This window comes from Pogona vitticeps, chromosome 3 (assembly GCF_051106095.1).
Source record: "Pogona vitticeps strain Pit_001003342236 chromosome 3, PviZW2.1, whole genome shotgun sequence".
In the NCBI taxonomy this organism is placed as follows: domain Eukaryota; kingdom Metazoa; phylum Chordata; class Lepidosauria; order Squamata; family Agamidae; genus Pogona; species Pogona vitticeps.
In genome coordinates this window covers 52845550-52870533 of record NC_135785.1, presented here as the reverse complement: position 1 = coordinate 52870533, position 24984 = coordinate 52845550, and the positions used below count along the sequence as shown (strand labels likewise).

Here is a 24984-nt window from a genome sequence, read left to right as displayed (position 1 = left end):
ACAGTGTTGCAGATTGTTATTTAATAGGATAGCTTATGGGATGTTTTCCTGATAGGTGGAAACCCAACTCTATTTTAGAATGAGATACCACTTAGTACCTGGAGAAAAGGTGGCATTCCTGCAGGTGAGGGAAGGGAGGCAGGCATTTCACAGAGAAAACAAACAGCAGTTTGCAGCTCCAATGTCTTACCTTGGTGTCTTCCCAAGTTTTTGTGTAGAAGACTTCTGCCTTTGATTAGAGATCATTTGCCTATTTTTGTTAATGAACCACTTGTTCTAGAAGCACCTTCAAGTTATTAGCAGTTTCTCATTTAAAAAAAAAAGAACACATGTAAAATAACACTTTCCCTGGAACTCCCTCCTGCTTAACAATGGTGAATGGGTTAGCAGCAAGCTTTTGAGCCATACAGGTTAGAGCTGAACATCTGAAGGCTGTTTTTATTTACTATATATCAGATGAAATACTGGCTTCCAATGATATGGCTTGTTTGAGAACACAGTGTCAATGCAGCATTTGCTCAGGGAGTTTGTTCATAGAACAAAAGACATCTTAACTTGAATACTATGAAAAATGCCATGGCGATAAATGTGAAAACATGAAAAACCTTTCTACCGTTGAGGTTTATGTTAAGGCAGGGTTTTGCTCTAATGCAGTGTGTCTAAAACATCGGTGTAGTATATTAAACACAGATAATTGTTAGTCCAGTTTTGTGTACTATTTCTATTTAGAAATTTAAAATTAATGAAAATATTTGAAATATGTATTATGCAGTTGTCAAATTTAACATTCTCTCCTTTATTATCACAACTCTATGCCTGTTTACTTGGGCATCAGTCCCTCGGGTACAGAGCAATCATTTCTCCCGTCTTTTCAGCAGAAGTGCTGCTTAAGCTCGTACAAAGTCAGATCAATGCAGGTATTATGATTATTTTTATATATGCTTTTTAGCTCTTACTTTGCTTTTGTAACGTTTCTTATCCGCCTTCTAGAACGACAGCAAATCATTGCCCAACGGGTGCAGAAGGCAGGGAAAGAACTCCGGCTCATGTTAAACTTGCATCTACCAACCAGAAAGGTTTCGTCCTTAACCTAGCAGTGGTTGCCAGGGCAACGAACCCACCCACCCCCTCTTTGGTTTGGGCGGTAATTGCCAGCGGTGGCCCCCGCCTCCGCATGGCTGTGCGCGGTGACGTGATATGACGCAGACGGCGGGCGTGCCGGCGGTGGCTTGGGGCCCCTCCCCCAGAAGATGGCGAGTCCGTGCGGGCGGCAGGAGTGCTCCATCGAGAGGCGCGGCTTCCGCCACCAGCTCGACTCGTGGCGACATCGGCTGCTGCGCTGTGTGGGTGAGGGACCGGGGGGGGGAAGGAGAGCGGAGCATGTGGGCGCAGGGAAGCTTCCCGTTATGTGACCCCCCCCTTTTCCCTCTCTCCACACAGCGAAGGCAAAAGCGCGCCGCGCCCCTCCCCCACCCTGTTCCTCGTTCGTTCGTTTGCCGGCCCGCTCGCTGACTGGCCGTGCGCGCGCGCGCGCTCGCTCGCGCTCCCTCTCCCTCCCGCACGGATTAGCCGCTCCTTGCGCGCTCCCCTGCCCTCCGCCTCGCGCCTCACGGAGCAACTGGGGCCTAGGTTCCGCCCCGCCCACTCCGGCCTGGCCTCTCTTTTTCTACCTCTCCCGCCCCCCTCCGGTGGTGGAGGGGGAAGAGGGTCCTTTGTTTAGGGGAAGGGGGTGGGCCGGGCCGGGCTGTGTCCGAATAGGTCAGGGAAGGAAGTGTTCGGGTTCACCCCCGTCATACCGGGCCCGGCCGTGATGAGAGGATGATGTGGGGTCGGAAAAGTTACCGTTGATGGGGTGGTTGTAGGTTAGGATTGTTGTGGGGTGACCACGCCCCTCTCTTCTTCCCCTTTTTTTGTTTGTTTGTTTGTTTGTTGGTATGGACGGTATCCTCACCCATCCATTTGGGTCCTTGCTTTTCGCTTCCCAACCACGACGTGTTCGGTGACCCAGGAGTAGCTAGCCCTGCTCTCTGTCGCCGGTAGTGCCAAGTCCAGTATGCGTCTCGGGTCAAAAAATGATGGTTAGTGAGTTTATGTTGGTCGGTCCTGTAATAATAGATCGTTAGAATGTACTTAGTTTTTGATCCAAATGAATCTCGGAGCTTAGGCACATGTCTTGATGAAAACCTGTTATTCCTAAACCCTGTGAATATGGATGGAGGTGAGCAGATTCGTCGGTTTCGAAGATAGTAACTTGTATAGGAATCCAAAGAAGATGGAAAAAAATAGTCTTGTCACTTTATATAAAATGTGGAGGCAGGTGGAAAGCTGCAGAAAGTTAAGGGAAATGATGTTTTCTATGATATTAATTTTCACGCCTGATTTTGCTTTTAAGAAGCCTTTTAATACTGAAGAGACTGCTGCCAATTTAACAGCATGTCTGGCTATGCACATCTACTGAGAAGGGAGCCATGTTAAGCTGTATAGGACTTATCCCCAGGTAAATACATGCAGATTTCCATCCTAAATGTCTTTTTAAATCCCACATACTTCTGTTATGATTCCTTAGGACACAAATGCCTTTTGCCTGTATGTAAAGAGAATGCACATAAGACATAACTATTCCTCATTTCATACAATACTGTTGATGGTACTGTATAATAATACTAATGCTTATTTGGAAGTTATCCCAGATTTTCACAGTGGCTTACTGCATAGTAACTGTGTTTAGGTTTATAGCTTTCTTATTCTAAAATGAAAGCAGTACATATAATGTAAGAAGGAGAGGAATTAGAATGGTTCATTTTAAGATAAGATCTTAATTTTTTAGATAGAAGGGAAGCTTGCTAATTATATTAAGTTAAACTAACAAATCACTCTCTAGTACTGTGACTCTATTTATTATTGCAAACCTACACATCTGTTTTTAAGAAACAAACCTTTTTGACTATTATGTTCCACAATTATGTAATAAAAACTTGGTTATATTTTTATTCTCAGATATTTGTATTTTCCAATTAAAGGTGTTTAAAAAAATAGATGTTATTTTAAGTACAGAGTATCTGGTTTTTTATTTAGTAGTTTATTAAGCAATATTCAGTGCACTGTGGTTTTAGTTTACTTGCCAGAAAAATAGTCCGGGGCCTAAAAGAGTTTACTGTGACTACCATGACATCTGAGTGTTTTTGTTTTTTGTTTTGGTTATATCAAGAAGGTGGTACAGAGATACTTGTTGACTTGGAAAAAAGTCTCCATCTTGCTTTTTGGAAATGCTACAGGATGTAATGTATTAAAATCTCTCTTGATGTGTGTGTACTTGGATCTAATTTGGATTAGTTTCTGACTATAGGAGACTATTTGCTTGAATTGATTATAAATTTATTTTCTCATCTAATAGCTTTTTTGAACTGTATGCTGTGAGTGTATAAGGAGACTACCAACCACAGTGCACATTTCCATTAAAATGTTTTAAGTCATCATAAGCGCTGTTGCTTTGACTTACTATCCCTGCTAGTTTTTGGGAAATATCTGTTTTGCGCTTGAAATTATGTGTTTTGCTTGCAAAGTTGGCATTGATATTTTTTGCTGAAGCTTTGGCAGAAATACTTAAAGGGAATAACTATATAAGGATAGCAATCATAAATGCTACAAATTTTGAAAAACAACAACAATGCACTGTATAGGAGCTACACCCTTTACTTTTTCGTTCTCCTCACAGTCCCAAGTACTATTTGGAGGCACTTTTCTCCTTTTGTGTAAACATAAGATATGAAGGAAATTACTAAGCAGTGAAGGTTAATCACCTAGTCATCCAGATTATTTTTGGAGGTAAAGTACAAAAACATTTTAGAAGGTCCAAAGTGTAATTGTGTTGGTGGTATTTTATCTTGATAGCATTATACCTAACAGTTTGAACTTCAAATTAATCAGTTTTATGAGGTCTTCTCTGTGGTGTTTGCTTCATAAAGAACTTACATAAATTGCCAGGGTGTCATAAATGCTGGCTTTATTTTCCCCTGATTTTCTTCCCCTGTGGAAATTTTGTTTTAGTACTTGTGAATTCATGTTGATTTAAAAATTAGTTCAAGGGAATTCAGAGGAAATAATGTGCTTTGTATGCAGAATTATGTGTTTTATTTTTGGGTAGGAGAGATCTTCCATTAAATTCAGAAATTAGATTCTAAGAGAATTGCCAGACTACTTTATATTATCGTGTTAAATGTTTGTAGAGGTTATTTTAAAGTATAACAGGAAATGGGGAAGCAGAAGGAGCTTAAGGTTACCATTTTTCAGTTAGGTTTAAGTCTGGCCATCGTAAAACACTCTGTAATTATTTTGATCAACTTTGTATTTCAGAGCATTTTGTAATGGAATTACTTTTTGAGACGAGTGAAAACTGAACCAGGTGCTCAACAATTTCCAAACTCTTTGATTTCTTTTTATTTTTTTTCTTAGAAGGGGCTGTTGAATGAGGTCAGATAACAATGTACATAAAATTATAATCTGGTCACAGCAGCTAGAAGTCTTAAAACTGACTGCTAGTTATATTATCAAAATGCCTCTATTAAAAGAAAGTGTTTAATGCTCAAAAGCCATTAGCAGGTACTGTGGCTTGTTTGACTTAAACTTGTCAAAAGAAGGGTTAGGTCCTGGGATGCCAAGCGCACAAGTTATGCTTCAAATAATAATCACTTTCCTAGTTAGCAAATATATGTTCCTTGTGTACAGTATTGTAATAAAAAGTGCTATAATAACAGGTGTCAGTAAGTTTGCATGCTAAGATATCCGTATTTGATGTGCCATGCTCTGTAAAGTGATAATACTATGGAACGTGTAGGCTAAGAAAATAACTTGGAATTGTAATTAGTACTTCTGTTTGCACACATGTTTTTTTCAGTAGTTATGGGTCTCATCAATTTGATGAGGAATTTAAGAAATAAATTGCAACTTTGACTTCAGATTAAAGCGTAATTTCTAGTGTAGGGAGCAAAGTCCTATGTTATTGTTGCTCTTAGTAGTAAAAAATAATTTCCGTGGTATCTTTCATAGTAGCTTATGTGTGTAAAATTTGGCAGGGAGGTCATCTGTAGTAACATACACATTTTTGGAAACCCTCTGGCATAGCATAGTAAGTCACACTAAAGTAGGCCCCATGAGTGGGGATTTGGTGAGTCAGCTCCTCCATAAGATCCACTGATTCAAATGGGCCTGCTCTAGTAGTGACTTCCTATGCTAAAGTAAGTGGCAGCTAGAGTAGACTCATTTAAATCAGTTGAATTTATGGAGAAATTGACTAATCAAATCCCTACTGATTGAGTGGGCCTACTATAGTGCAAGTCACTACACTGGGCAACAGGATTTCAGCCAGTGACACACTTTTCTATCTCCAAATTCTGAAATAAGTAGTAATTCTGTGAAGTCATGATATATGATAACAGGAATACAGGAAAGACTAGAGAAAACTTTGGTTGGGTGGTGTGAAAAATACAGTATACATTTCTCCCTTGAATAGCATGGGTCTGAGCAGCATGGTTTTGGTGATAAACAGATTTTTAAAATGCATACATAAATATTTCAATAAATAAGTAAATATTCAGTAAATAAATATTCAGTGACTACTGTGCTGCTATTGATATCCCGAAAGTGACCTGAGAAAGGTGGGGTTACCTTACCTCAGGGGAGACTGATATGGGTTGGGGAAGGTCTCTCTGTGTGTGAATCAACTGTTTGTGCTTTGTAGTTATGTTTTTGGGGCATAAGAGTTATGCACAGATTTTGAACTTCAGGGGGATCCTGTTCCCCTAACCCCAGCATTTTTGAAGGGAGATGTGTACATGTCTTATTCTTGAGATTAATTTCTCTTTGTTCATACTTGGAGATTTGATACTGTAATGGCCTAGTGAAGCCAGCTCTTACAGTTCTGATTAAAAACTGACAAACCTCTCATGCTTTTGCTTGAGTGCATGCATTACCTTGTTGAACTGGGGTCCAAGCTTTTTAAAAATTACGAAAGAATGCTAGAAAATAAACGTTCTAGTTACAATTATTTGTACTGTCACAGAGATGAAAATCAAAAGATATATATGCAAGATCTTTTCAGATGGATGTCACTTTTCAGTTTTACATACTGTACACAATTTAAAATAGGGCCTCTATATTTCTATTTAAGAGCACATATACAAATCTTGAATGAATATCATCATATTTAAAATGTACCTGAGAGCTGACACCCCTTTTTTCCAAGACGTAAAGCAGTTGTGCTAATTTACAGTGTGCCTCGCTAGACGATGATAATCCGTTCCACTGAAATCGCTGTTTAGCGAAATCATTGTCTAGCAAAAAGCATTTCCCTATTGGAATGCATTGAAACCTGTTTAATGCGTTCCAATGGGGAAGAATCGTCGTTGTTTTGCAAACCCGCCAATCAGCTGTTTAAATAGCTGTCTTGCGAAGCTTAGGTCCCGAAAACACCCATTTTGCGAGTGGGGAGGGAGCTGTCAAAATCATCTAGTGAAAATCGGTTTGTGAAGCAGGGACCAAACATTGTCCAGCGAAATTCCCCCATAGTAATCAGTGTTTTGCGAATCACTACAGCGATCGCAAAAAGTCAATGTTTAGTGAAAAAACTGTCATGTGGGGTAGCTGTCTAGCAAGGCACCACTGTATTTGATTTTGAAAGAAGGCTTTTCTCTTGGAGTCTTGTTTGGAGGTCTTTCTAGTTGTTCAGCATAAAATGTGGAGATACCCCAGTGCTTTAAAAAATGTTTTAAAAAGTGTTTCACAAAATGCAATGTATATGTAGTTGGGCACTGAGGAAGCATTGTTGGGCTCATTGTTGTTTTCTGAGCTGCACATGTACAAGTAGAAATATGTGCTCATTGTGTCAGTTAAGAGTGTACATGTTTGGTAAGCTACTTTTTCTTTTAAAATACATATAATGTTTAAAATACATCAAAATCCTTTCCCCTTTCTGGGGAAAGTTTAATGTCTGCTTTGAAAAGAAAATGTACAACCAGTACATGTTTTGTGTCCTTTACAAATGACATAACAGCCAAGTACAATATACATACATTTATGTATACATCTATATAAACTTAGAACTGCGGAGCTGGAAGGGACCCTGTGGATCTTTGAGTCAAGTATACAGTGCATCCCAAACCCACCCTTACTTCTAAGATGACTTGGGGTAAATTGCACACATAAATATTTCAATATTTTCCATTCATTGTACAGAACTGACTCATGAAGGAAACCCCACTAGCTAATAGTTTCAAACAAATGCAAAAAAGATACAAAAGCTCCTTCCTTTTCTCATTGCAATTTTAGATTCTTGTTTAAACGGTCACTTGCCAGATGGTATATGTTGAATTATATGCTTTGAGCTCTGAATTTGGCCTACATTACACCAGGTAGTTAATGTATGTTTTTGGAGCTGAATGGGTGTTAAGACTCTAAATCCTGACTCACGATGCAAAGTTTTTGCTATCAATTACAATTAGGAAGGTCCAAAATATAGTGCTTTAGTACTTCTAGATTTAATTCCAGAGTCTGTGACTGAAATATATTTGGAAGTTACGTTTTCTTCGTTAATTCTTCAGTTCTGATTGCCTAAAAAGATTTGTGTATGTGCTTGTAACTAAATTTTATTTGTGAAGGAGTTAGATTGGAATGAAATATGGTGTTATTAGAGACAAACTTGTATTCTGTTTCCTGACAACTAGATTCAACTAAAATTCTTCCCATTTATATGTTTACTCTAGAGACAATTTTTCAGAAGTATTCCTACTGAAATACATGAGATGATCCTAGGCAAAATGTTTATATTGAGAGATGGGCATAAACTGTGGTTCAGAGTGATTTGATGCAGTGTACACAGAAGTCTTCTGCGGGCACCTTGCACTTCCCCACCTCCTCTGGGCGATCGCCCACTCACTGGTAGCAGTGCAGGTTTTTCTGCCCCACCTCCTCATCTGAATGGGTGATGATGGTGGAGAAGGGAAGCGTGCTCCTGTTGGTGAGTGGGTAATCATCCAAGGAAGTGTGTGTTGCCCACAGAACACCTGTGTGGGTGCCCACACCAAACTGTAGTTTGTGCCCATCTCTATTTACCTTGCATTTTTCTTAAGTACGAAATATCATTTCAGATCCTATGAAGAAGATCACACTATACCATTGGGCCAGAAAACTAAATGGAAGAGACAAACCTTAATATGCAGTTCTTTAAGCAAACTGTAGAGGAATGCATAACCATGTAAATCAAATTTTAAATTACTTTTCAGTGGAGTAGTATTCTTCTTTCTTAGTTTTACTCTATCTTCCATAGGTTTTTGTGGTTCTCCCTATCCTTTTAATCCCATTCCTCTCCACTCCTGTTTCTAAAATTTGTTCTATATTGCCCTCTATTTCACTGAAACTATATCAGAATTGAACTCTTTCCCAATCTACTCTGCCTTCCTGATATCTTAGAATGACCCTGATCATAGTCTCTTCCCTCTTCCTTATTTGTTTTAATATATACAGAATTCTTGGTTAATCTCAGAGACTTGCTTTTAAGCTACTATTTGAAAAGAGTGTGCTTTGTCAAGCATTATACAACTAAAGCGTGGAATATTAGCTTGCACTTCTGCTTTCTGTTGGAGCCACGTTTAAAAAAAACTTGTTCAGGGTCTAAACGCAATGTTAGTCCTACCTCCATTAAAAGCAGCAACCAAAATTTATTTGTGCAAATAATGTTGCCATAAGGGAAATGACATCAACCACTGTAGCTGATGGCTGTCCCATACAAGAATCCAAAAGATCCAAAGCCCATTTGGATTCAGTGAATGATACTGCCACATAGAGTTGTTGCTTTACAATTTAGAGTTCTTGCTTTGATTGTGGGTCGCACACGAAGTCATTTAACTCACATATAATTAAATTATTTTTAAACAATGAGGAATTGAAGCAGGGAAGCCCTTTGATTAGTGGTAGTGTACCACTGCAGTTGATACCACTTTCTTTATGTCAGTTTGACTTGCACAAGAGGATTTTGGCCATATAACTAAAAAAAGAACATGTTAGTCATAATTGTCTTAATAGATCTGCTGTAGGTGGGACTAATGGTGGATTTAGCACAGAGGTTTAAATATCTAGTAACATGATTTAAGCCATTAGTCAGATAGACAATTTTAGAGATGTGTGCTTGTGACTATTCTGTGAGAGTGCATGAAGGTTAGTTGATAATGCAATGTCATTTCTGCTTTGGCAGGTTTTACCTAGTACATCACTAGTGTGGCTCAGAGGCTTTATGACTTTTTGTATTGCCATTTTTTCTTCTGCATTCCTCTTTATTCACCTTTCATCTGTTACTGTTTCTCTTCTTTTCATTTCTTTAAGCATTCTTTCTTGACTGCTAAACTTCATTGTACACCATTGTCAGTCTTCACCTGAAACATAGTCTGTTTTCCTTTGTGTGTACATAAATCCATATATATATATTTGTTCCTGCTAATGTTTGCAGCATTACCCAAAGTTAGTACCATCTATGAATTTGACTAACATGCTGTTTACCCTTTCTTCCAGATCCAGTTTCTGATCCTACTTCCACATTTGGGAGTATGCAAGGGACAAAAACATCTCTTTGCGTAGCTTGACTGGATGCCCCAAGACTAGGATGTTAGTATATTTAAACAATTTTCCTTCCTTTATTATGTTGCCAGTAATTATTTGTCCATAGATTGTTGGCTGTTATGACACTCTGTAAATGCAAAATGCAAGCAGTGAAGAAAGTACATTTATAGAGCTCTTGTAAAATTTGGCAAGATGATTCAATATTTTTGCCAAAAACTGGGCTCTTAATTAATCTAGATATGATAGGTTCTTGGAAACATTTGTTAGTGTCTGTTCCCGTTAACAAATGATAAATAAGAAAACTCAGTATTCCTAATTAAAATAAATCCAAATCTGTTTAGGAATCTAATTTAACTTTTTTCAAAAAAAATTATCTGGTTGTGGTACATAATTTATTTTACATTTAGGTTGTCATAGTTTTGAAGAAATATATAAGTGTGTGCTTGCTGAAACAATTCTAGAGACTTAATATGTGAAACACTAACATGATGGCATTACACTTTCTTTTATTTATACATCGTTTCGAAATAGCCATGTGCTCTGTAGTTGAATAGCTGTTTGCTGCAGTTAACCCCCATCTTGAATAGGAAAGCTGTAAATTGTGTGAGAAATGTGATTTCTTGGCTGCTGTGTGTTGCTGTAAATTGCATCTGTTTTCTGTGATGAAGAGTGAGTGATAGAAAACTTAATAATCAAATACATATACTTAAACCAAGCCAGTGTTAATACATGTATCTCCTACTATGCTTTAAATGTTGCTTGGCATCTGCCAAATGTTAAGCAGTTGGTAAATGATCCGTTCCTCCTTTACAGGTTTCTCAAACATAGTGAAATCAGCCTTGTCATTTTTTTTTTAAAGAACTGTCTGTTCATCTCCCATCTTTTTAAGACTTGAAGTGAAAGCAAAAGGAAGCATACAGGAAGTTACAACAGGAAGCTACAATAGAAATGTACTGCTTTAACTGAACGTTTTAATGATAGGAGAGAGGCAGTGCATTTGAAGAGGTGCGTTTTTAGGTGAACTTCCATGTGAACAGTACCACCCAAGGTGTCATTGCAATCTGATTTTAGGTAAACAATTATTTTCTTGGCTTTTGCTCAGGCAGGTAAGCAAAATGTTCTCTTTGACTATTAGTTGTTTTTAGGTATATCTTAAGAATACTTTAGACACACGCAGCAGATTAGCAAACCCTGCACTTTTTGTTGCTCTAGGGCAAGGGTCTCCCTACTTTTCAGTATGAGTCCACATCATTTTACACATTTTCAAGGGCCAAAGGGGGGCAGTTTTATAATGAATGAATAAGTTTTATTTGGGTCAACAAACTTGTACTGTATTTGTATACAATATTAATCGGAATAATGGAACTGCTTGTTTAATTTTAAAATATTAATTTATACTATTAATAATATGCAGGGCTTGAAAAATGCACGTGTCCACTCGACTGTGATGAGTGAAAAATGCTGCTCACAGCTCCCTCCCTGCCTACCTCCTTCCCCTCCACCTGTCTCTCTCTCTCTCTCACACACACACACAAATCCTGCAGTCCTCCCCTCCCTCCTCCCATTGCAAAAGGAAAACTGCCCTCTCCTTGTGAGAAGAGAGTTCAAGCAGCACATAGAGAGCTCTGCAGGAGAATGTAGAGTAGTCCCATGCTGGAGAGTATGGAGATTCCCTGCTCCCAATTTCAGTGGAATGAGGACACATCCTGGCAGAGGAGGGAACCATGGCTCCTTAAGAGGCCAGGCGCTTTTGCTTTCAGTTTTACAGTGGGGTCTCGACTTACGAACGACTCTACTTGCGAACAATTCAACTTACGAACCCGCCCTATAGGGGAAATAAGGACTCGACATACGAACTTCCCTCGAGTTACGGACAGGAAAAAAAGTGCCCCCTTCCTCCCTTTAGAGGCTTCTGGAGGGGAAAAAAGGGTCAGAAACTTTAAAATAAATAAAAGAAAGCCACTTACCTTGGTAGCCCCCAAACAGCAGGAAAAAGAGCAGGAAACAGCTAAAAGCCCACACCAGAAGGGAGCCTGGCAGCCATTTTGTGCTTTCCTCCCCCCCTCCTGCACCCTCCTCTCCCCGCCTATCAGCTGATCGGCTGGCTCTGAAGAGGCTTGAGGAGGCTTGCTCAGCACCTAAAAAGCCTGCCTGTGTGTCTTTGTGCTGAAAAAAATCAGCACAACATGCTTTAAAACATGATTTAAAATTGGCTTCGTTGAAAAAAAAAGATTTCTAAAGTGTTTTGCAAACTGTTCCCTGCCTTCTTCCTGTTTCCTGAACCTAAGGGAAAAAAATAAAAAATATCCCCCTCTAGTGGCAAAAGGCGGAATAGCAGCTTCCCATTAGTTTCCATGGACAGAAAAGAGCAGATACAGATTAAATGGTTTGCAGTGCATTCCTATGGGAAATGCAGATTTCGACCTAAGAACCACCTTCCAATACGGATTAAGTTCGTAAGTCGAGACCCCACTGTATTTTTCTGGAGACATTCAAAAGAAAGGCATTCAAAATACAAGCTTCATGACCCCACAGGCACACAGGTAATAAAGCAACCCACATCTGAGGGTATAAAACAGTGATTCCCAATCTTGGGTCACCAAGGTGTCCTTGGACTGGTTCTTTTGCTGGCCAACTGCTGGTGAAGACTTCTGGGAATTGCGGTCCAAGAACAAGTGCCTAGTTTAAATTTGTTAACATAAATTGCAAGGCTATAGTCCGGTCATGCTGACTGGTGAAATTTTTGACTGACTGGTGAGACATTCTAAAATTTTTCAAGCCCTAATAATACGAGTATTAAATTGTGGCTAATGTATCTTGGGTTCTTTCTGAAAAGAAAAGACTTGGTGGAAAAGATAATAAACTGGGGAAAGGCGAAGGTAACTGCACAGAAAGGCTGTTAATGATAGGTCATTGTGCAGGTTACCAGCTCATAGGGTCACTGTGTTGGAATAACTTAATGGCACATAACAAATCTTAAAAATTTGCAAGAGTAAAATCATTATAGTAAAACAATCTATTGTAATCCAGATAGTGAACTGCTACTCTTGGGTCTACCGTAGAAGAATACAGAGTCCAAGCTATACACCTGCAGCCACTTTCTCTGTCCAGGCAGAGTTTGGGAAAGTTTTTTTGGACTACAACACCAGAATCTCCCAAAGGGCATTAGGTGTGGCCATGTTGGCTGCAAGATTTGAGATACTGTACAGTAGTGCCTTGCTTAACGAACGCACCGTATAACGATGAATTTGCATAGCGATCCGTTTTTTTGGGATCGCTAATGTGAAGGCATACCGACGGTTCCAATGGGCAAAAATCGCTTAGCGATAATTGGGAAGCGTTTCGCTTACCGATCTTCGCATAGCGTTTTTTTAAAATCAGCTGATCAGCGGTTCCAAAATGGCCACCGGAAGACCCAAAATGGCCACGCTCAGCATTTTCGTGCCCTGCCCTCGCTTACCAAGGGCGCGAAAATGGCTGCCGCTATGGGGAAACATTGCAGAACGGTGAGTTTTGGGCCCATTTGGGCCCATCCAGTGGGCTTTTCCATTCCGTATAGCGATGTTTCCCCATAGCGAAGGTTAATCCGGAACGGATTAACCTCGCTATGTGGGGCACCACTGTAGTTTTAAAAAGAGTACTTTTCAGAGTTCTGCTGTATGGCAGAGCCAGTATTAGCTTGTAAACAGCCTTTGAATAACTGATCCATGTACATGGCACAGTTTCTGCACTGAAATGCCAAGGGGGAACCATTGTGCCATTGGTCATGTTAGATTTGTTTCCCCATATTCCCTACATGCTGGCTTTCAATTCCACTGCCTGAAAATATTAACCCCCCAACACACGTTCTTAAAATGTACTACCAGAACTAACCACTAGGGTAGCAGAAACTACACAGTGAGTGTTTCTATATTGATGCTTTCAGGGAGGCTTGAAACCTATTACCGGTGGATACTGCGGTCCTACTGGTTTCTGTCTATCACTGCCTGCCTTTTGGGCTTTTTGGTTGTAAAAACAGGATGAAAACATTGCAATGTGAAAAAAATGACATGGAATCTCATATCAGTTTTCTGGCGGCTTTCCCCCTCACACTTCTAGTCTACTTCTCCAAGATTTTGAGAATTTCACAGCATAGTTACGCCAAAATGCCTTTCTCTGCTTAAATAAACCTGGACCTATCATGACCAAAGATACCCTCCCCCATTGCAGTTAAATAGCCATTGTTCTCAACTTTAATAAGGTATTAAGATCGGGCTGTCAAAAGTCCCAAAGGCTTCTATGAGAGGGTTGAAGCTAGACTGCTTGGGCAAGCCAGCTTCGTTTTGGTTCAGCACTGCCTCCTGCCTTCCACCTTAAATCTTCCACGAGAGCCCTCCTCCTGCCCGTTTCTATCGGGCGGCCATTTGTTTCTGTTGAGGGCACAAGGTGCTGGTTGCTTTTTACCACTACCCGGCACCCGCACTCTCCGTTGTCCATGTCTGGCAGCCCAGGGATTACGTGAGCACTTTTTACATGAACTTCTGCTTCCTCAGCTTCACAGCCCTTATCTTTTCTATCAATGGGAATGCCCCCTCATACATGCACACCCACTTAGCTTTCTTCTGTGCCCATCTTGGTTCCAATGAGGATTGTTTCTTAATAATTATAATATTAACCTTAGATGTGCAGAGCTGGAAAGGATCCTAGAATCTCCAAACTTTTCAGAGAGAAGCCTGGGAAAGGGTGAGAGATTTGTTGTTTCCCCGTGGGGGATAGGCTGAGAGAGTGCACGTGTTAGGGCAGGGGATGAGGGGGAGACCAATCCTGTTGCCAGGTGCTGTTAGGGAAGGCAGGGAGGCAGGGGTCGGGTGGGAAAGGTCCTAGAATCTGTACCCGGCCAGATAAAAAGGCAAGGCGGGCCAGATGTGGCCCGCAGGCCATAGTTTGGAGACCCCTTCTCTAGGGACTTATTTTTTCCCTATCTAGCATCAGTTGAAATTCTCATGGTTCTACCTCATTGCCCAACAAAGAAAATTGAGGCATAAGTGTGTTCAGTTATTGCATAGGAAGAAGAAGGGGAGTGACTTGGTAACCTGATTTCCAAGTATAGTAGGCCCTCGCATAAAAGAGTGCTTAAAGAAATAGAAGTGGCTGTTTGGATGCCGGGTTTCAATGGCAAGGTCTTGTTCTGACTGTCCAGGAAGAAACCACAAGAACTGTTGCCATCCCCAGATTATTACAGTGATTCACCAGAAAAGGGAACAAAAAAGGGGAGCGGGGACAGCACTGGCTAATACAAAGTAAAAAACAACAACACCCACATTATTGACATTCTCGGACTTATCAGTTTGTATCTGTCAAATTACAGCAAATTTGCATTTGATCAGCAAAAGCTTGTTTTAATCTTAAGTATTCAGAGAATATCTTTGGCACTGGTGGATTAGGAAAACAATTCTGCCTTTTATTGTTATTTAGAAAATCTTATGTGAATACTGCTGATTTAAGTGTAAGACTTGGTTGGCTGTCAAATGTATAGAGAGCCAAGAATTTTTGTACTTTTGTTTAAAGCAGAAATATCAGCGTGTGTTCTCTGGCGCTGTCTGTCATGCAGAATAGCAGTTTCTTACCTAAAATGCTTTGTTGATTATATGACTATTGTTGTTAAAACTTGCTCTGTACTTTTGAGAAAGTGAGTGAAAAACGTGTACAATTAGATAGATTAAAGCTGGCAGTACGTAGAGCCAAAGAATGTGTTTCTGTCTTCTTCCCCACCCCCTCCAAATCCCCTAGAAGATTACGATGCGGTCTGCCAGAGCAATTACCCCTTCACAAGAAGTTGCAGACAACAATTACCTGAGATCTGCAGATTTGGTTTATCCTGGTCAGTTAGGTCTTGTGTAGTTATGCATGGTGGTGACATAATGTCAGCAGAAAATTGTTGTGGTATAGTGGCACAGAGACTGAGCCATCAGAAAATCCCTTATTCAAGTTTCACCTAATTTTGGAAGTACTAGGTATCTTGGTGGCAAAATTAAAGTGGGTAAGGGGAAGAAAAAGAGGAAGAGATTTATTATGGTGTGAGCTACTGTGGATCAAAATTCAGTTCTTCAGACACAGGGAGTGCAAATGCATATCCCATTGGTGGTGGGAATAATGACCAAGTGAGGATACAGATAGTAGACAAAAGTGGCAGAGGTTTCGTAACTCAGGAATAGGATTATCACTGTTAGTTGTTTGAGATGGCAGGCCCTAGCCAGGATTATAAGCTGTATGCAAGGTAGATACGGCTGACATAGAAGTACTAAGAGTTTGGGCAGAGGTCAAAGTCTGTCAGTGGACAACTATTCTATAACCTTAAAATATTACTCAAAGTTAGGTTATAAATAATGTTTTAAGAAGCCACCATCTCTATTAAGACCTTTAGAGATGCACTGAAACTTGTTTATGTAGCCAGTTTCTGCTGTCCCTCACATGTCTCCCTTTGTAATTCTTTCTTTGTACAGTATTCTGTTTGTGATCTGTTTTATGTCCTGGAAGCTAAAGTGTTCTAAAACTGGTTGTTGCCATTCCTGATTACAGATTTGTGTCCATTTTGTTCTTTTACACAGAAATTGTCCTATTTGTCCTATGAGGAATGCAGAGTGCCACTGCTGGCAGAAGATGGCATAAATTACATTAGAGGAAGAACAAGTGGTCTTAAGCAAACAGCATTCTTTCAGGATTGACCCCATAATTGCAATGCTGATGTTCTGCCATACCAGGGGTATTTGTTAAAAGTTTCCAGATAATGTGAGTGAAACTCTTTGAACACTTTGCTTTGTAAAGTGTTATTATTTTTGCTATATTTTTGGTAAGAGGCACAGTGTGCTCGACTCTTCTTTGATTTAAGAAATACATCTGTTATTTTCTTCCACTAATATGATTAAATAGGCAGGGTTGTTTGATTTAGATATGTGGCTATGGAACTAGAGTTTGGGAATTTGATTCCTCACTGTGCCTCTTAGAAGAGCCAACCTGTCTCAGAGCACCTCTAAAAGGAAGGAGTCATTAATTACTGAGAAAACACTCTCTCATGCCCTCACTAGACAAGCTTGGGAAGGTGGTGGTACCAAGAAAAGAGTCTCCCCAGAAAAATCTTAAAAGCCAAGTAGGCACAAATGAGGTGATATAATCCTTCAAATAGCCAGGACCCAAGCTGTATAGGGCTTTAAAGGTAATAACCGGCAATTTGAACTGAGCCTGGAAACAGACTGGCAGCCAGTGAAGCTGTTGTAATAAGGAGTGATATACTCTATATAACTAGCACCAGTTAGCAGTCTGACTGCAGCATTTTGAAACAGCTGAAGTTTCTGAATACTCTTCAAAAGCAGCCCCATGCACAGCACATTGCTGTAATCCAAACAAGATTTTACTAAGGCATGTTTCACTGTGGCCTGATCAGATCTCCAGGAATGGGCATAGCTAGCATATCAGCTTTAACTGTGCAAATGCATCTGTGGCTATCACTGAGACTTGTGCATCCAAGCTCAGGGTTGACTCCAGGAGCACACCCAAGTAGCAACCTGGGTTTTTCAGGGGGAGTGTAACTTCATTCAGTACTGGCTTTATGGCTATCCCCAGATTTGCCTTGTTACTGACCAGCAACATCTCTGTTTGGTCTGGATTAAGTTTCAGTTTGTTATCCTTTATCCAATGCATTACTGACAATAGGCATTAGTCTAGGCACATAACAGCTTCCTTGGAATCAGATGGGAAGGAGAGATTGAGTTGGATGTCATCAACATATAGATGGCACTGAACCCTAAAACTCCAGACAATTTCTAGCACATATTAGGTGACACATCTCTCCTCAACAGACAAAGATCTCACATCAGCAGACAAAGTCAGGCAGGTACAGGATATATTAAATAAGTTCCCTCTTATTCTTCTCTCCCTCTTTTTTTTTTAAAAGCTTCCTATATACTCCATCTCCTAAACAAAAGAAGTCAGGGGAACAAAGGGAGAAGAAAGCAAAGCAACTGCTTAATAAATCCAACGGCAGGGAGAGCTTGGTCCTGAGAAGTCAAGATCTAACAGGCTGAAGTTCTATGGGGAAGTGAAGGGACACATCAGCAGATGTTGCCTTGGTCTAGATACCTACCCTGGCTGATGACACATGGACTCCTTTTCTTCTCCATTTAGGAACACTGACAGTAGTAGCCCTCACACAGGTGCCAACATTTATGCACTCCACCCCAATCAGGTGACAAAGGTCAGGGGGAGGGAGGAGAGAGGGAAAGAAGTCCAGAAGCAGGGAGGTTTGGTTCTGAGGAGAAGCTGAAATCCAATAAGCAGAAGTGTTACAGGGGAAGTGGGGAGACACAGCAGCAGAGGTTCTCCTGGCCCACACACTTCCCTGTCTTTGCAGATGACACACACAAACTTCTGAGTACTCTGTACCTATATACAGTAACCCTAGAAAGGGTTGCCATATATTAGAATTGGTTTGATGGCATACTGTTGTTATTATTATGTGTAAATGGAAAAATACCAAAATATGGCAGCAAGAAAAAAACTGATTTTTGCAACATCTACCATGTTTCCCTGAAAATAAGACAGGATTTTATATTATTTTTTGCTCCAAATACGCATTAGGGCTTATTTTCAGGGGATATTTTATTTATTTCATATACAGTGGTGCCTCGCTTAACGATGTTAATTGGTTCCAAAAAAACCATCGCTATGGGAAAATATCGTTAAGCGAACCGTGTTTTCCCATAGAGATGCATTGAAAACCGGTTAATCCGTTCCAATAGGCACGGATTGCCGTCCTTAAGCGAAAAAATCCATAGGAAACATCATTAAGCAATACAATGTTTCCTCCATTGGAATGCATTGAAGCCTATTCAATGCATTTCAATGGTTTTGCGATGTCCATTTTTGCAAATTTAAGTGTGTCTTAAAAGATTCAAAAACTGTTTTAAATGCTTGGAATTGTTAGTGCACCTTCTAAAACGGGTGCAAATTTAATTTGGCTTTGATCTGACTTTTCGTTAATTTTTGCTGAATTTTTTCCCTCACCAACTTTTGACAGCTATCAAAATGTGACAGCTCCATGCTTTCCTATGAGGGAGAAAAAAATTCACAAAAAATTAACGAAGACTCAGAACAAAGCCAAACTAGGTTTGCACAGGTTTTGCAAGGTGCTGTAACGAATCCAAGCATTTAAAACAGTTTCTGAGTCTTGAGTCTTCGTTAATTTTTTGTGAATTTTTTCTCCCCCATAGGAAACAATGGAGCCCAACTTTTGACAGCTGTCAAAAGTTGGTTTCAATGCTTTCCTATGGGGGAGAAAAAAATTCAGCAAAAATTAACGAAAAGTCAGATCAAAGCCAAATTAAGTTTGCACACGTTTTAGAAGGTGCACTAACGATTCCAAGCATTTAAAACATTTTTGAACATTTTAAGACACTTTTAAAATTGAAAAAACAGACATCGTTAAGTGAAACAGGGGACCTAAAAATGCATTCGCTATGTGAAGCATGGTCCTGAAATCGCTAAGCGAAAATTGCCCATAGGAAACATTGTTAAATGATGTATAGAATTCTTTTAAAAAAACCATCGTTAAGTGAAAACATCGCTAAACAAGGCAATCGTTAAGTGAGGCACCACTGTACAACAATCTATATTTATTCAGATACAGTCAAGTCATCTTCTGGTTGCTGCACAATGCTGCACAAAGGTGAAGGGCTGGGTTTCACTCAACTGGGGCTTATTTTTGGGTAGAATTTGTATTACAAGCATCCTGAAATCATACTAGGGTTTGATTTCAGGTTAGGTCTTATTTTTGGGGAAATGTTATATTACTTGTGCTGAAACTCTGTGTCTTCTAAGTGCTGCAGATTTTCTTTTGTAGTTCCTATTGGGATTTCAACAAGCAGACCTTATAGTTCTCCATACTTTGCAACAATAATAGCTGGCTAGTACTTGCTTTAATGAGAGCGTACTGCCTGTATGTTCATGTCATAATGAACGTTGGTAGATCTACTGAAGTGTGGGGCACGTGACGGCATGCTATAGGGTATGTGCTGGTTTCTGAATAGGAGTATGTATGAAGGACGTGTGTAATACAGTGGGGTCTTGACTTGAGAACTTAATCCGTATTGGAAGGCGGTTCTCAAGTCAAAAAGTCTGTAAGTCAAGTCTCCATTGACCTACAGTGCATTGAAAACGGATTAATCCCGTAACAGGCCGTTTTTGTTCCATTTTGGTTTTTTTCTGGTCTGTAAGTCAAATCTCAGTCTGCAAGTCAAACCTAAATTTTGCGGCCAGAGAAGTCTGTAACTCAAAAAGTCTGTAAGTCAAGCCATCTGTAAGTCAAGGGTCCACTGTACATTAAGTGGTTGATAATTTTATACACTGTGTGGTCAGAGTGTAGAAAGGGCCTTCAATCAGGTCTGTCTTGAGGTGGTGCTGATGTGGATTCTCTGAATGTGTCTCCTGAGAAATTATGAAGAATTTACTTACTTCATCCCTTTCATAGTCTTGTCTTGTGACTACAATAACTAATTCATACTGGGCAATTTCCAATGGTGTTATTCTATCGCCATAGTCACAGTTTGCCTAGTTGGAAAAAGCAATAGAGCTCCACTTGTGCAATGTTTTCTTTCACTAATTTTATGCTGGATATAGGCTGTCATTCTTGATAAGCATATGTGCAGGGAATTGGTTCCACAACCTACCATGGATATCTGAAACCACGGATATGAGGGAATCTTGTGTACAACATATAGCGGGATGGGATAAAGTCCACAAGGGAGTGCGATGGTATGTTGGCTGAAGCAATCCATGGATAAGTAAAACCACAGATATCAATCTTGTTGGTATAGGGCTCCTGCTGTATTTCTGTGGTGTGCATGTACATGTGGCCTTGTAAAATGTGGACTTTTAACTTTTTTGGCCTTGCTTGGTATGCTAGTGTAATCAAAAATTCATCTTTGACAGCGTTTGGCAAGGAGAAAAAAAAAATCCAGAAAGGAAAATGCACATACTCAGTGAATGGTCAGAACAACAATAGCCCTTTATCTTCTACACATTTATGAATTGAAGCATATTGGTGTGCAATTCTTTACTATAAATTATCCCTGCAGAAATGTTAAAACAGTTAACCATTTACTCAGATGTATGGTCTTCCTTTGAAATAGACATCCCACTTTATTATAAAAGTCCCTACCTGAAGTGATATGTGTTTACCTGCTTGATAAATCTTTCTGAAAGTGTCTTTTCAAGAACAACCAGGACTAATCACTGAATATATTTTGCCATTTATTTATTTTATTTTATTTAAAAGATTTTTACCCTGCCTTTCTCCTTAAAAAGGACCCAAGGTGGCTTACATCCTTGAAAGGCAATATTTAAAGCTGAAAACAATGTTAAAAGATAATATTTAAAGCTATCATCATAGGCATCCTTCAGTCTCGAGAGACTAGGGCAATGTGCTCTGTATGGAGATTGTACGCGAAGCTGGAGTATCCTCTCCAGAGCAGGAAGCCTGGGTAAAATAATATGGTGGATAGGCTGTTACTCAAGCAGCAAATTCCCCCTCTCCACATCACTGAAATAGTCCAATGGAAAGGCAAGAGCCAATACAACTGGTTCCAGCGACGTCGCAAGAGTTGCCAGAACGACACAAACTGCCTCCGGGACTCCGACTCCGGATTTTGCCTCGAGGTTAACTCCTGAAGCTTTTCCCATCAGTGGATATAGCCACAAGGCAGTGGAGGTTTAAAATTGGAGTTTTCCTTCTCCTAGATGGGCTGCCTTCCCAGGCTAACGAATCCTACCTACCCGGATTTAAAACTAAGAACAATGAGTATAAAGAGGCAGGTTACATAATTAACAATACTATTAAAGCTAAAGCAAAAAGTATGCAAATACTAAAAAGTAACAGTCACATACAACTCTGAGAGGTGGTAATTAAAGACCCAGTCAGAGCAGTAATGCATAACAGTTCATCTAAAAGTCATTCATGTAGCCAGCCACTCATGTAGGCAGTCACTGAGAAAAAAACTTGTCTGAAAAGAAAGATCTTTTCCTGCTTTCGGAAGAATAGCAAAGATGGGGCCACTCTGGCCTCCTGTGGGAGGGAATTCTAAAGTCTGGGAGCAACAACACAGAAGGCTCTCTCTTGTCTCCACCAAACAAACCTGTGGAAGGGGTGGGACCAAGAGAAAGGCCTCATCTGATAACTCAGCAAGATACAGTAATCCAGTTGGAAAGTAATTAGGACACGTATGAAAGTGACTAGCTCAGATGTCTCCAGAAACAGACGTACCCAACATACTAGTTTTAATTGTGCAAACGCACTCCAGGCCACCACTGGAACATGGGGGGGGGGAACCCCATAAGGGGTGTAATTGTGTGTATTGATGGGTGGTGTGATCCTCTCTGCTAAAGGGGATATTTTACAGATTTTCTGATTTCCTCAGAATATCTGTTAATGTACCTTCTCCACATCTGTTAATTGTAGGTTTTAATGGATGATGTTTGTTTTTGTTCTGGCTAGTGGATTGGACTAGATTATAGAGTTAAGAACTGTGGGAGAACCCCCAAGCCTGGCTACTGATGTAAGATCATGCCTATGAAGTAAGAACATTTTCCTCTTGAATGATTAAGTCCATTGTGTTACTTTAAATTAAAATACACACATACATAGACACAATCTTGGATTCTCATTACACTGGCTGTCTTAATACCAGTACTATGGTTTTGCTTTACGCTACTGAGAATGGTAATCTTTGAGGAACTTGGTGAAATATCAGTTACTAAAACTTCTACTGTTCTTTGTGGTCTGTTGAATGCACACAAATGGTTTAAATCTGTACCTGTGCAGGACTCCTCGGAACTTTCCAGAGTTTAAAATACGTGATTAGTAGGACGTTCCCCTGTGGAATGCATGCCCATTGAAAGTCCCTCAGTTCCTTTTAGCTGCATCTGAGGTTAGACTCCTTTATGACGACTAGAGTGACTTTTTCACTTGCCATCTTCGAATCTTCTTCGTGACCTCCGGATATCTTTAATATTCATTTGTTTCTTTACTGTGAGTTTTGTTTCTCCATTTTCTCAGTTTTCCCCCCTTACTTTCCTCCTCCCCCCTTTACAAAAATTTCCCGCCCTTTTATGGCCCCACTGGGCCCGTTTAAATGGTGCGTTTTGTGTGCTAACAAGATCCCATTCTCTGACCGCCATGATCGTTGTCTTTTTTGCTTGGGGGAGCAACAGCAAATTCACTCCTGTCCAGAGTGTAAGAGATTGACCAAGCCTGCTCTTAAACCCCATCTGCAGCATATTTGGTCTTTTCTCTGGGCGAAATCCCTCAAACCCTCTGACCCCAAATTTCCTCTGATCAACATCGATATTTGCCCCGACCATGGCATCTCTAAAAAAAATCGTCTTCTAAGTCATCAAAGTCGAAAGAGGTATTGAGCTCAAAGCCATCTCTGGTACCAACTTGGGAATCTTTGCCTAAAAGAAAGAAAGATCAAGCTAAGCCAAAGAAGGCTAAATGCCCTTCTACGTAAATTTACACAACCATGGGAGCCTCCTTCGCATCAGCTAACTCTCCAATCTCTCTTGAGGAATCTTCTAGGGAAGTAGCCAATCCCGACTTCTCATCAGACACTGACGACCCTCTCCCACTGCCTTTGGCCCAGACTCCAACTTCTCTACTGAGCCTCTCGCTGAGTCATGGCCCTTCAGTGGCTGATGTTCTCTCCAGCCCGGCCTCGGCCCATTTGAGCCCTATGTCTCTTGGGCGGGCAACCATTACACAATTCTCCAACTCTGACTCAGTGCAACAGTCACCACTGGACAAACGTTTGGTGAAATGGCACCATCTCTCACTGTTGTATTGAGAGCCTCCGCATTAAGATATTTACTACTGTACCTGCATCAGTCCTCTCGACGTCAACCTCTACCAGACTATCAAGAGTCTTACTATGGGGACTTTGATCGACGGAGACACTGACAGGACGACATCGACCCATATTACGAGGCTTACTATTACGAAGAACCTAAGAGGGTATGTTACGCGTACACCTATCCCTCTGAGTGCCCTATCACCATCGCCTTCTTGGTGTCGATATTGTACTTATTCCCCAAAGCCTCTTCAGCCGGACCCTGTGGCACTGGTATCATCTAAATCATCCCTCAAACATCATCTGCCAAACCGGACATGGCTCGTCCAGAACAGCATTTGACAAAGCATGCCCATACCTCTACGGTACCGGCCCTTGCTTCTGTCTCCCATCCAAGTACGACATTATCTCAAGTCAAATCCTCTTATCTCCAGGTCTTTACCAGGAATACCTCCGGCTCTGGCAGACACTGAAGCTGGCTTGTCTACCCGTCAGTTCTCTGTCCCTCCTGCAGCTCTGGCCTCCATCTCAACGTCGGTCACCTTCTTTACCTCCCTCGTACACCAGAGGTTCTTCTGATACTGCAGCTTCAGATATTCTTGATCCACCTCCTGAGGCTTCCCAAGGAATCACCTTCAAATTGCCTACCCCGGATTCTGATGTGGCCGATAATCGTCATCCTTCTCGATCTGAGGATTTCACCTCCTATTCACAGTTAATACTCCATATGGCGAAATCTCTTGAGCTTGAGATCAAGCAGCCACCACCTCCAAAACAAGACCTCATCTTCAACTATATCAACAAGGACAAATTTCTGCTGTTAAGTCTCACCTTCATTTGGGCTGTGTTAGACCTCATACAGGAGTCTTGGGACAAGCTGTTTTCTCTTCAGAACTCTAGACAAGTAGAAAATCTTTACAGAACTCATGGAAGTGACACTGCCTTCCTTGCGAAACATCTGCTACCTAATTCAATCATCGTCGAGTCCAACCAGTCGCGAGCTTGAAACCACTCATTGGTAGCCCCTACCAACGGGAAGGCAGGAAGTTAGACATCCTTGGATGCCATCTTAACTCTCTTACATCTTTTATCATATGGGTTTCCAATTACCAGGCGGCCATAGGGGCCTATTGCAGGCAGCTCTGGAACAAGGTTCTTCCAGTTCTGCAGGCTTTCTCAGAGGATTCTAGGGCAGGAGCACTTAACACACATCTTGAGGCCTCCACCCTTGCAAAACAGCAATGCATAGCAGCACGCCACATTGCTGATTCAGCCTCTAAATCTATGGCAACAGCCATTGCTCTTTGACGACATGCCTGGCTTCAATCGGCTGGAGTCATGGATGACGAAAAATCCCATATAGAGGACCTTCCCTTTGACGGAGTAGGTATCTTCAATAACAAGACTGATGAAGTTATGGACAACCTTCATCAAATCTGAAAAACAACCCAGTCTTACTCCACACAACAACTATACAGGTATCAGCACACTCAGTCGTGTCCCC

At 40.7% G+C, this 24984-nt stretch overlaps 1 protein-coding gene across 30 annotated transcripts in view; it reads left to right on the top strand.

Moving 5' to 3' along the window:
- The first annotated feature begins 1204 nt into the window (after positions 1-1204).
- LCOR (ligand dependent nuclear receptor corepressor) overlaps positions 1205-24984 on the top strand; it is a 103522-nt gene continuing 79742 nt past the window's right edge. For 2 of the 30 annotated variants that reach the window (XM_078389409.1, XM_078389415.1), the window contains exons 1-6: positions 1238-1347; positions 2393-2497; positions 8142-8248; positions 9559-9651; positions 10420-10611; positions 16194-16374. Coding sequence is in view for 2 of the 30 variants with exons in the window: in XM_020790876.3 (XP_020646535.3) it covers positions 1251-1347 (97 nt within the window). In the remaining 28 variants the exon portion in view is untranslated. Of the gene's footprint in view, positions 1348-1653; positions 2079-2392; positions 2498-4353; positions 4403-8141; positions 8249-9558; positions 9652-10419; positions 10713-16193; positions 16375-24984 lie in introns of those variants that run through there. The other 28 variants (XM_078389423.1, XM_078389426.1, XM_078389433.1 and 25 more) reach the window with 25 other exon arrangements.